Source organism: Lytechinus variegatus, chromosome 5, assembly GCF_018143015.1.
Source record: "Lytechinus variegatus isolate NC3 chromosome 5, Lvar_3.0, whole genome shotgun sequence".
Lineage (NCBI taxonomy): Eukaryota > Metazoa > Echinodermata > Echinoidea > Temnopleuroida > Toxopneustidae > Lytechinus > Lytechinus variegatus.
In genome coordinates this window covers 15,203,376-15,215,550 of record NC_054744.1, presented here as the reverse complement: position 1 = coordinate 15,215,550, position 12,175 = coordinate 15,203,376, and the positions used below count along the sequence as shown (strand labels likewise).

Here is a 12,175-nt window from a genome sequence, read left to right as displayed (position 1 = left end):
GCAAGAATGACAGAAGATATCATGAAGACACGTGCAAAATTTTTGTTTCATTTTTGTGAGCTGTGCGGCTGTGACTGAGCGAAGTGCTCTTCGTATGCACAGACCGCAGACAGTCTTGCACTCTCAGGCCAGTATGTCGGCGAGGTGGAGGAAAGTCCCGGAAGGAAAATAAGCTAATGATCATCAAGATTAACATAAACTTTGCAGTAGATTTGATTACTTTATTCAAGTTATATATATTTTTTTAGATGGTATTGGAAATATATCAATCGATTATCAAGAATAGAAGTTTTATAAGGTTGAATATAAATGATCTCCATCATGATTCATTCAGAAGAGTGTTTTCTTTTTCTCACTGCAGATACAAATCAATTTAGAACAATAACCGTCAATCTTAAATTTCATTAAGTGGCCTGGTCGCAATATTTTATGATACAAAATAATGAATATAAAGACTTCCCAACAAATGGTTTACCCGCGGCCCCGTGATAAAAGTTGAAAGGCCTATGATGAGAGAAAAATAAGTAAAAGAAAATGAAGAGAGGAAGCAGATCTGAAAGTGTAAGAGAAGAACAAAGGACTGCAATCCAATGACATTTACAGAAGATACAACTCTAATTTTTTTCAATTTGATATTGCTAATTGACCTAAGTGTATTATAATTGAAAATCTAACAGTAACAGTACTGAAGTTCCTTTGCCCAAATTGGGAAGATATAAAATGACTTTGGAACTATTTTTTGACTGGCGGAAGAATTGGGGCTATTTGACTGTTCCAGTTGATAAATTTGATCCCATCATAGTTATCTTCATAAATGGCAATTTATTTTTAAAATGAGCTGGCTACGATACCCTTCTCTGGTCAGTTTGGAATGTCAGATATATATCCTATGATATCCAATGGTAGTAAACATTTGACCCTCTAATTTCACATTCATTTTTTATTAATTTTTAAAAAGTGCCATTTTAACACACAAGTCTATGGGGAATGTTTAACGCGTGTGACGCCTAGATTCTCCACAGGCAGGATGGTTGCAGTGAGCAAGTGATACAAAGATTGTTTTATATCCACATTCAAGTAGGCCCCCTAATAACGGTATCCAAAATAATTTCACTTGACATAGACAGGAATAACCGTCGTTTCTGGGGATTTATTCAACAATTTCTGTCATTTTACTATCATCCCCATTCACCATATGACTATGTTTTGGTGAGTGGAGCCAACGTACATGTAGTTCAGCGGAACGACCAAAATACAGAGACAGAAGCTTTTGGTCTACACTTGACAGAACATACATGTAGCGGTCATTAGGCCTACAAAGAATTAAGACTTAAAAATAAGCCTGGATTTTGAGTGATACTACACAAAACATATGGCTTCCCGAAAGCCGCTCTTGCATTTGCCCCCTTTTCACGCCCTCACTTAGTGAGTTACATTGTACATCTCCGTGTGGCAAAATAAGGTTGAAAATGTTTGGCTTATTTTCTCTTTTTCTTTTGGACAAATTCTCGATTTTTTTACACTGTCAGTTTCCATTACATTAGAAGACAATTACAACTTGACAACTGAATTCATATTTTAAGTGTAATCCAAAGACAAAAACGACGGCTTCAAAATATAAAGTGTCCAGACACCCGACCCCCCATCCTGGTGTTGTTGTTGTGGACCCTACTCAGCTGCCCTCTGCCAACGGGCAAGTTCCGGCAGGTTTACGTGCCATGATAACGGTCTACCATGACCAACGTCTATCATCAACATTCAAGTTCTTCAAGAAGAATTAGATTCAATGGGAAAATATTCACATTTCCTCACCTATGTGTTGACATCTTTCAGGTGCCTAATTGCACAGCCAATCCTCTAATTGTTCTCAAAATATTTCATGCCAAATAAAAGAAGCTAATGAAGATCGTTGACTTAAAAATTATGTACCGGGTACCGGCAAAATTCAAGATCAAAGTTAAGTTTCGCGCACAGAATTACGCGCATGCGTACACGTACACAACAGTTGAATTCACAGATAATCTCTAGCCATAGAGATATCGATATTCTCTAGCTCTGATTCATTAATGCTCATTTATCATCCAATTATTTTATCCTATCAAACGTTTTGTCTCTGGCGTTTTGTAGATTGCAGTGATTATTTTATCCTCCTCTATGGCAGGGACAGGTTCTGATAAAAGATAATATAATATATAATAGTAGGCTAAAACCCATTTTGCCACCCCCCCCAAAAAAAAGAGCAGAGATAAGAAAGGAAGGAAGGAAGGAAGGAAGGAAAGAAAACAAAGAAAGAAGGAGAGGAACGATTTTAAAGGACACGTTGAAGAAAAGAAGGAAAATAACAATAGGCCTAACGAGTTGGCGGTAATAGTCAAATATGACTGGTCGCAATTAATATTCAACAAACAACAACAACCAAGAAAAAGAAGAGGAAGAACTTTGACAGGAAAAATTTTCTCGCCGCGCGAATACACCTATGCAATACACAATGAGAAATCGGATGTACCCGGGAGATACGTTTACAATTAAAATGTTCAAAAAATAACTATCAATATACCAAAAGCTCCTATTGGTCGCGCTTTTCGCTCGCGAATGTATGAATCCCGTTCATACCGTGAATGTCCGCGTACAGGTAATGGGCCAATATCTCCTTGCGCTTCGCACTCGCATTATTATATCTTGGTATCTTGGGTGAGACCATGTAATGTCCCTTTTCCATGTCATATCGAGGTCAGTCAGTGAGATGTGTTTCCTGCTCATGAATAATAACTGTCATCAATTCTCATAAATTAAAATTATAGGTAAATGTATATAGGCCTCAGGGTTGTCACGCAGCCAACCAGGTTGTCGCACAGTCAAGACAAGCTTAATTAGTAGAGGCACACCTGCAACCTTTTAATCGATGTATTATATAATGTAGAAATACAGGCTTTGTTAAATTGTTTTGCGTATAGGCCCTATCCCGTTTATTGAATATTCTATGTTACACTGTTAGAAAATTTATCCTTAAAATAAAAGAAGTTCCTGCAGCAGAGTCTCAAAAATACCTGTAATCTTACCAGATTGCGTAATCTTACAGGAACTTGGTATCTGGTGTATAGAACCTTACAAATTTCCTTTAATAAAACACCCTTTTCCCTTTTTTAACAGACCTGTTCTGTTAAATTGCAGAAAAATTCATGTTTTATGAATTTACAGAATGATTCTGTTATTGCTTTTTGCAAAATCTTCTTTCTTTTTTTTCTGTAAAATCAGTTTTTTTTAAGGAATCAATAAATGAAATGAAATCATATATAACAGATTCCATTTAGCGCTCGCATTATTCATGTTATTTGTTTAGCCCAAAGCAATGCCTTTCTTATTCGTAACGTTAGTCATTACAAGTCTATACCATTTCAACTATCATTTCAGCAGCCGATCGGGGAAAATTTAAATTTAAAAAAATCGACCCCCCCCCTTCCTGGGAAAAATGCTGAATCCGCCCCTTGAGCATGGATCATAAGACCTTATTTTATACAAAAGTTACTCAAATGTGGGGTCATCATTCAGCTTGGCATAGCAGAAAGGGCAGATTCCCTCTGCCTGGTGAAATCGTACTTTTTCGCAAAAAAAATCTTATTAATAATTCCCAAGATTTCGCACTGATTCCTTCATTTTCACTATAAAAATGCAAAAGTCCCCTCGTGGTGTACTGAGATGGCTTTGCTCTTGCGCTTTGAGGATAAAAAAATTGCCCGCCCCCACCCCCTTCCCCCGATCACGCATGCCGCCCTCGACATGGAGCCCCTCCCCCTAAAAAAAATGGGAACCCTGGGAAGCTTTCTCCCACATCCGGTGAAACGTTTTTATTCGCGACAGTTTGCATTCTTGTAATTCATCGAGTGTAAGGAGAAGTGAACACATAGGCCCAAGGAAATGTGTTTCATCAAAGTTATGAAATATAATTTCATTTTAATTGTCCCATGCATTTTTTCTCTCTACCCCCCCCCCTTGGGGGTGGGGCAGCCGATGGGGGGCGCACATACGTGCCCCCACACCCAAACATATAATCTTACATAAAAACACTCTCACTCACAATCAATACGAATGAATTGAAATAATAATTCGATCTCGATGGAAATCCAAGAAATAGAGCTATTTATTTTCTTTCAATTATCATATAGGAATAAAATATATCATTATTATCCATTATTCTTATGCTTCTCTTAATCTTTCCTTTGCAAATATTTTTTAACTCTTCTCGACTTTTATTCTTAAACAGAGCAATTTGTAACATACAGTTTCAGTAATATTTATTTCGTTAAAACAATAATGCATATCAACAAGTAAAATGTTTTAGAAGTAACAGAAGATTAAGAAGTACAATATTGATAAATTACAAGGTATTTTCTTTAAAGATTTTCGTGTCGTTCACAAAGCCCTGAGCTCCAAAACGATCAATGTCACAAATACATGATGTACAGGTCTTATAATAATTGATATTTTGATACATGATGGCCATAATTCGTTACATAGAGCGATAACGGCAGAATTTTAATTTTCTGTGTGTGCATGCTTAGGCGTGTGTGGGTGTACGGGTGTTTTGCCAGGTTTGACGATCGGGGAAAACAAAGACATAGCAAGCTTAGCCGTTCATAGTATATACCATTAATATTTTCATTTTGTTAACAAGTTCACATCTAGAATTGTATTAGTCCTTCATGGATCTTCCGTATGTTCTCCGACGTCAACATGTCATACGTCTTATGCCTTACATCGATGACGTATATCGGATTCTCTGTGACGTCGATGTCGAATCCCTGTTCGACCAGCTTTGTCTTCTTGTGTTTGAAGGTACCCGTGATCTCCATGCTGTCCATGATGCGGATGAACTTCGGACAGGCGTACCCAGGAAGGTAGTTAGTCACGTGACCAAATAGTTCTTTCAAGTCAAGTTCGTACCCTTCTCTTATGACCACCGCTGCCATGCCCGCTCGGCCGTCTTGACCTAGAGGCCAAAAATATTGATATACTGCATAAAGATTAGGCCTACATGTACATTATGACAAATTGATAATAAACTATTAACGGATGATATCCAATAATGGATAAGCCAAAATTAAATACTAGTCATGAAATAAATAAGAAATAATGGGCATCTCGATTGGTTATTGATAAGTAGGCCTACATCATGTTCACACCTTGATGGAGCCAACGTCGATTGATGAACCCTTAAAACCAGGGGCTAAAATTTGTGGGCACTGTCAGTCTATAACAATGATGCCATTAATCTACTGTGATTTGAAAGCTTTATTCTACAGTTGTCCTATGCAAAATATAGTATTGAAAAATAAAGATAGCACGAGTATTGTTCATTATTTTGTTCTCTTTCTCATTCAGTGTTTTCCATCATTAAAAATAAGTTATTAATTAAAGTACGACATGACTATATGGAAATGCACGAAGAGAGAACAAAAACGTTAGTCAGTCGGAACCAAAACTTCTGCCTGATTCAATCTATGCTAGCAAGTCAAAATATTCTATTTAATTATATTTACATTTCCTCTTATTGGCTTATTGGTATACCTGGAATTTTGACACCATAAACGTTTGCTTCTAAGAAAGAAGGAAATGTACTGAGAGTCTGTGATACCTCCATGGTCGAGACGTTCTCTCCTTTCCATCTGTAATACAAACCAAATAAAACGGATACAAATATGTCAGATCATGGTCAAAGTGATCTCAAACGAAGTTGAAGTAGAGGGTTTCTGATGTATTAACATGATTGATATTTCGTGTCTCAGTGTCTGACTCTTCTTTTCTAACTTTTAAGCGATTAGCCACGAGTGATATTTCACACTAATTCCAACGAAAGAATCAAATTTCTCATCTCTGATTGTGAACCTTTGCCTGCATCGGTCCCAGTCTGAATTATAAAGGCCATCCATTCAACATTTTAAATTAAACTTTTAAATTAAACCGTTATGAAATTAATAATTATTGTAGTTTCATAATTTTGCATGAAAATTTTGAATTGTTAGAGGTGCATTTAGGAGCACGGCAGCGGTTTGCTGAATGTGTTATAAAGTCGTAAAAATTGAAAAATCCTCAATCCGTATTTCGTGCTTCAAATGATAGCCTGCAAATGATCAAATTATTACTAGTCACCAAAAGTATACGCTTTTAGTTTGATAGAATATTATTCTTCTCTTTAACCCAAATTAATTGTAAACTTTTCCACGCTAAGACCAATAATAATGACGTTCACGAAAATAGGTAAATGATTAGCGAACTTCCTAAAAGTTGTAACTGCATCTTTTAAAACGTTAAAACGTTGAAATAATAAAAATAATAAATATGCAATTTTTTATATAACGCTTGATACAATTGTTTCTAAGCGCTGCATTCTATAACCCCGGCTTTAGCACGGCTACCCTGATCGGGCGCATCAAGCATTCAAGGAATTCTTTCCTACCGGGTACCCATTTACTACACCTGGGTCGAGAGTGGCAAGTGTAGATAAACGCCTTCCCAAAGGACGCTACTGCTGTGATGGGATTTGAACCCCGGACCTTGTGGTTCACAGTCCGGAGACTTATCCACTGAGCCACAGCACCTATACTAATATACTAATATACTAATTGTGCATTTAGTGTTTCAGGTGCGCATATAGGAGGTAAACGAAATCAAGCATTATTAAAGAAAGTTATCAACACCTGAAATAATTTTGATGTCGATACTGAGAGATTCGCTAAATTTGCATTAGGTCTTGACCTACTGTCTGCTATAGAGGATTAAATTCCGTTAAAAAAAATCAAAATCTTATAAAATTCTGACAACCTGTGAAAACAAAGACGCGTGACTCTCTCGACTGTCTTGAAGCCACGGAACGTCACGTTTTCATGAAACTTATATGCACCATGAAAAAGCACTTAACTTTTACCTGAACGTATCACCAAGGCGATCCTTAAAATACACGTAACCATCTTCATCTAACCTAAGGAGATCCCCACTGTTGAAGTACATGTCGCCACTTTTCTTGACATTACTGACAATTTTTTGCAGGGTTTTTTCCTCCGAACCTTTATAACCAGTGTAAGGATTATTCTTGTTGATCTTGGTTAACGCCAGGCCAGTTTCACCTGAAATACAGAATAGTGAGGTACAGAAATGTTATAGAAATGGAGACATGAACGACTTTTTTTCACCGTCAAAGAGATTTATGATATTAATCAGGGAATTTCAATCCCGCTGGGAGCTTAATATAATATTATGATACAGAATGATATTAGAATAGACGAAAGAGAAGTGTCCGAGCTACTTTATAGCTAAATAAATAAGCATTCAGAGTACAATGCTACTGCAGATTTTGGCTTTGACAGTAATTCTAGAATCGGTATAGCAATGTGTATTAATGTATATGTGCATGGTTAAAAAAGTTAACCCTATTCACAGCTCTTGATCAAGGTGTAGGCCTACACTCGGAGAAAACAAATGACATTCAGTATGTACCTTGACGAAGCTGTATACAGAATCCATCAGGTCCCCGTTTGGGTTCACCACTTGCATAGTCGTAGTCAACAATCTCGAGAGTGTCAACTGCATTCTGATTAATTAACAAAATTTGGGGGAAAAAATCAAAGACATGTATTCGAAAATAAACAGGTGGAATCCACCGATTTTATGTTGAGAGACAGATCACTGCAAAGGCTATAAGCAACAATTTGGAAGACTTCCTAGGGGTTCGTGCAGCTTCCTTGGGACAGCGTATTTTGTTCATAACTGATAAACTTGGCTCTTTATACTATACATCTACATTACTCCCGACTTGACCTTCATATTGCTGCTCAGAAAATCGATCAAATATGAAGGAAGACATAGGGGAGACGAATTCATTTGAAAAAATGATTACAAGAAAGAAATTGAGATCGCATCCGGAACATACCTTCATGAACCATGGATACCTGCCGACGGTGCCCACTTTGCCATCGATGTTGATGAGCCCAAAGTTCCCCTCGGTGGCTGCGTATATCTCGAAGATATTACCAATTTTGAATCGCTCTTGAAATTCCCGCCAAATTTCCGGACGCAATCCATTTCCCTGAGAGAACCGTATCTTACGAGGATAAAGCCCGTCATCTGGTTTCTGTTAATATGGAAGAAGTAACGGTGAAAGAAAAATAGTAATGAGACTGTGAATGAAGGTTATGATCTTTGGGGAGCGTTTAGTTCGGAAGAAAAAGTGATTGTTATGATGTCAAAAATCACACAAAGCGGCGTTACTATTTTTCTCAGCAATCATATGCACTCCTTGTGAAAAGTAGACAGATCAATACAAAGTTGACAAGGAGAGAGGGACATGTGACCGTTATATGCTAGAATTTTCGCATACCCCCCCCACATACACACACACCCTCCCTCCCACACACACGCTTTTTCTCAAAAAGTACTCACGTTGTTTTGGGAAGTAATAAGAACTTTTTTAGAAGTCGCAATTTTGTGAGTCAGTACTTGCAATATACTTGCGTCTTCATTTTTGTTTAGATTAAGAACCTGCCTTTTCTGTTTTGCTCGATACAAATTATGAAAAATATCATACGCTAATTTTTTTAAGGAACAAGAGTCGGCTAGATGATTTTTCGCTTTTTTCACATCAAGTGGCTTAAGTTAATCACATTACTGCTACATCATTTCATATCACTTCTCTGTTTCCCTTGCATTTATTTTTTTTTAATCCTGCACAAACTCAAGTGACCCATTTTAATCCATATTAGCGTTGAGCAGTGCTCATCATATGAATTGATTTCTACACCAATCGTTGGTCATCATAACCACCAATATGCTAGAAGAAGCTGGTATCACTCTCTCACTTTGGGTTGGGCTAGAAGATATCTGCAAAGCTCGCCAATGTAATGGAATCCTGTTGCTCCATGTTTTCTGATATCATCCCAAAAGCGTGATGCAGAAAACTTCTTTGCGATGGCAGCAGTTCCTCCTGAAAAAGGGAGAAATGGTAAGGAAATGTCCGTATGAGTCTTTGAATGTGGACAAACGGAGGTCCATTTTTATGCCCTTGTGTCATATCTTTTGACAACGCTATAGAAATTATGAAATTAAACAGCGGATATTATGGTAATGCATATTAAAAATGATTCATCCATGCATAGGCCTACTGCTTAAACAGTTAATTTGTCAACAATAATTTCTTATTGTTTCTATCCCGTGAAATGTATTTCTCACCTCAAGTTCAAAGGCCAAATTCAAGTTCAAGCTTATACATTGTGGTTTAAATTGCGTTATCATTTCAGTGGTCACTAAGATATAATCAAAGTAAAAAAAAAAACACCGGAATAGTTTAATTAGTTCAGGTCTGCAGCTGATGCTTTCTTGGGTGGCTGTATGTAATATTATGTAATCATGTCATCATTTTATAACATGCAAATTGTCTAATTTTTAGTTTTGAGTTCTCGGCGAGTTCTATAATTATTCTGCAAGCTCTCTATTTTCCATATAAATGTGTCGGTGATTGCTTAACAACAATGAAGAATAATGCTTACGCTTACCACAGAGCAATTCCGATTTTACATTAGTACGAACCTTGAACGCAGTAGTCCTCAAAACCTCGACATAACCATTGAAGTACCAGTTTCCTGAATAACACTTACCATAATACCATATTGAAAAGACCCCCTGAAGAAGAGCAGCCGAGTGATACATCGGCAGAGCGATGTAATACACATCATCAGGAGTGAGGTAGGAGAAGAAATGGAGATATGTGGCTCGGATGATTTTCCGATGGAGTACGTTCACTGGTTTCGGCATTCCTTATGAGGAGGTGGAATTCGATTTATGGGATTATGATTATGATGGATGAGGTTAAAGAATGCAACGTTAGACTGAAAAAGTATCAACAAACTTATAGGAAAATGATTCCATATGAGGGGTTATTATCATTCAATTGCTGTATCCATTGTATGCAGTTAAGATTCTAATTACTCAACTTATACTAATCTTTCTTTTAAAAAAGTAGGCAGGTGTAACACATAATAGGCCCTTCCTTGTAAACTCAAGTTATTTTGGGTTAATTTTATTCTTCCGTTTCTTTTCATACCATTTCATCAAGGAGAATTATTCTTAGAAAGTAGATAACGTTAAACCTTTGCCATATTCTTCAAAGGCATCACTCGGTCTGCGACAATGATCAGTGTATTTATATCTCTTTTAATACGTACCCGTTGTACCAGATGTAAATATGTAAATAGCCATGTCGGTGAGCTTGTGGGCATCTCTCGCATATGGATGACCTGGGAGCTTCGAGAGATCCATGGTAAGAACATCTGAAGAGACATTGCATGAGGTCTCCATATCGGAATCTATGATCATGCAGGCTTCGATGTTCAGGTCGCTCAGCTGAGGAAGCATTTCTTTCACCAAGGGCCATAACTCTACAGCATCAATGATAGTGAGAAACGCGATGAAAACGTTTCACTACTTGGCAACATTTCTGGGGAGCGTTTCATGAAAGGATTTGTCGGACGTTTTATCCGACAGTTACTATGGTAAAAATGCTTCTCAACCAATCAGAATACAGGAAAGTTGTCAGATCTGACAACTTGTCGAACGAAAATATTGATGAAACACCACCCCGTTTGATGTTATTGATTGTCGATCATGGCAGTCCTGTTGCCATTTTTAGGTTGAAATTGACTTACATTCCTGGTTCTTACATTTTTAGGCCAATATTTTCGAAATACACTGTACAATGATTATGAGGTGATTGTTTTAATTGAACTGAAGTAGCCTCCAGCAATTTATTTCTATGATTGAGATGAAAAAGTTGTGTGGAGTCTGAGACTACTATGTATTACTTCAGTCATTTCAATTTTAATGAACATTTCCATGAATCATAACTGGCATTCTTACCGACCCCGAAGATGATTTTCCTAGCCTCGCTGACTTCCAAACAATGCAGAAGAGCAGCTGGTTTTAAATTTGTGTTCAGGAGACTTGCAACGATCCCTAGCTTCATCAAACCCATGCACGTTCCGGCAAACACCGGACCATTGTGAAGCAAAAGACAAATTGCATCTCCTTTCCGAAGACTGGGATCAGTGTCCATCATCCAGCGGGCCACTCGATTGGCATAGCCGTCCACTTCGGCGTAAGTGTAAACCTCATCCTCGAATAAGATACAAGGATGGTCGGGTTGCTGGTAGACGTGACGATCAAAGACATCAAGGATGGTCTCTCCCGACTTCATCTTCTTCTTGATAGACATGTCCCATCGTATCAACTTTCTGAAGTACAGTAGATCGCTCCACCAAATTGGGTAGTTGATACGGAGCCAGGCATAGCAGGCAGCAAGAGTTACAGCAATGGTGGTGAGCAGCAGGTACACGATGTCGTGTCTTGACAGTTTTTGGTCCAAACCTTCTGTAGAGTTTTTGTTGGATCTAATCCAGTAGTACCCAATAACCACAGATAGTAATGCTGTGATTAGAGCAGATCGACCGAGCCCCAAAAATGCCATATTGCTTCCACATTTACGACCTCTTTCCGTTTTGAGAGATACACCGCTACTACTACGAATCATTAACTGACTAAATCATGTCCTATATATACATCAACACATACACTGATTGGAGCTGCTAAAATATATATGTTTTCAGATTTAGTATATAGGCCTACTGTTGTGATCAGATAAGAACGGGGATCCACCACTTTATACTATTCAACCTTTGGACAGATCAACAAAACAAAATAAAGGAACAGATTACTTAGCATTTACACCCATCGATTATGGCTATATTATCTTATATTCGCACGCCTTCGTAAAACTGAAATATTTCATAAAAGAAGAAAAATGCAATTTCCTCTGCTGCATAATAATATTTGATAATAAATGGTTTCAAACAGATAGCATGAACTACAAGGCTGCAACCCCGGGACGTGCTGGAAAATAAATTTATTAAGGCAGATGCATACACGAACAAAAAAAAATGTTTTGAGTTTTAAAATTCATCAAAGAACACTTATCAAAACTTTATCTCTCTCTCATTCTATCTCCCTCACACACATCCTCACACGCAAACACACACTCATCCTCACGCACACTCACACAATTATTACCTATCTTTCTCCCACTTCTCTCTTTCTATCTCAATAAATGTAAAGTATCTCTCTTTTCCTCCATCCC

The 12,175-nt window shown here is 37.6% G+C and overlaps 2 protein-coding genes across 3 annotated transcripts in view; both read right to left on the bottom strand.

Annotated features, from left to right (window-relative positions):
• The window catches only part of LOC121415544 (Bloom syndrome protein homolog), a 48,476-nt gene that overhangs the window by 29,504 nt on the left and 6,797 nt on the right, over window positions 1–12,175 (bottom strand). The window contains exon 1 of one of the 2 annotated variants that reach the window (XM_041608784.1): window positions 1,813–1,953. The exons of the other annotated variant lie outside the window; for it this stretch is intronic. Within the exon in view, the coding sequence (XP_041464718.1) occupies window positions 1,813–1,826 (14 nt within the window). The 5' untranslated portion in view covers window positions 1,827–1,953. Of the gene's footprint in view, window positions 1–1,812; window positions 1,954–12,175 lie in introns of those variants that run through there. 2 annotated transcript variants of the gene reach the window in all.
• LOC121414903 (long-chain fatty acid transport protein 6-like) lies at window positions 4,121–11,699 on the bottom strand. Its single transcript, XM_041607950.1, has 9 exons — window positions 10,903–11,699; window positions 10,212–10,424; window positions 9,645–9,803; window positions 8,850–8,974; window positions 7,925–8,125; window positions 7,492–7,585; window positions 6,923–7,121; window positions 5,566–5,663; window positions 4,121–4,987 (listed from the first exon to the last, which is right to left on the bottom strand). Exons 1-9 carry the CDS (start codon window positions 11,570–11,572, stop codon window positions 4,680–4,682), a joined length of 2,067 nt encoding a protein of 688 aa, XP_041463884.1. The 5' UTR covers window positions 11,573–11,699; the 3' UTR covers window positions 4,121–4,679.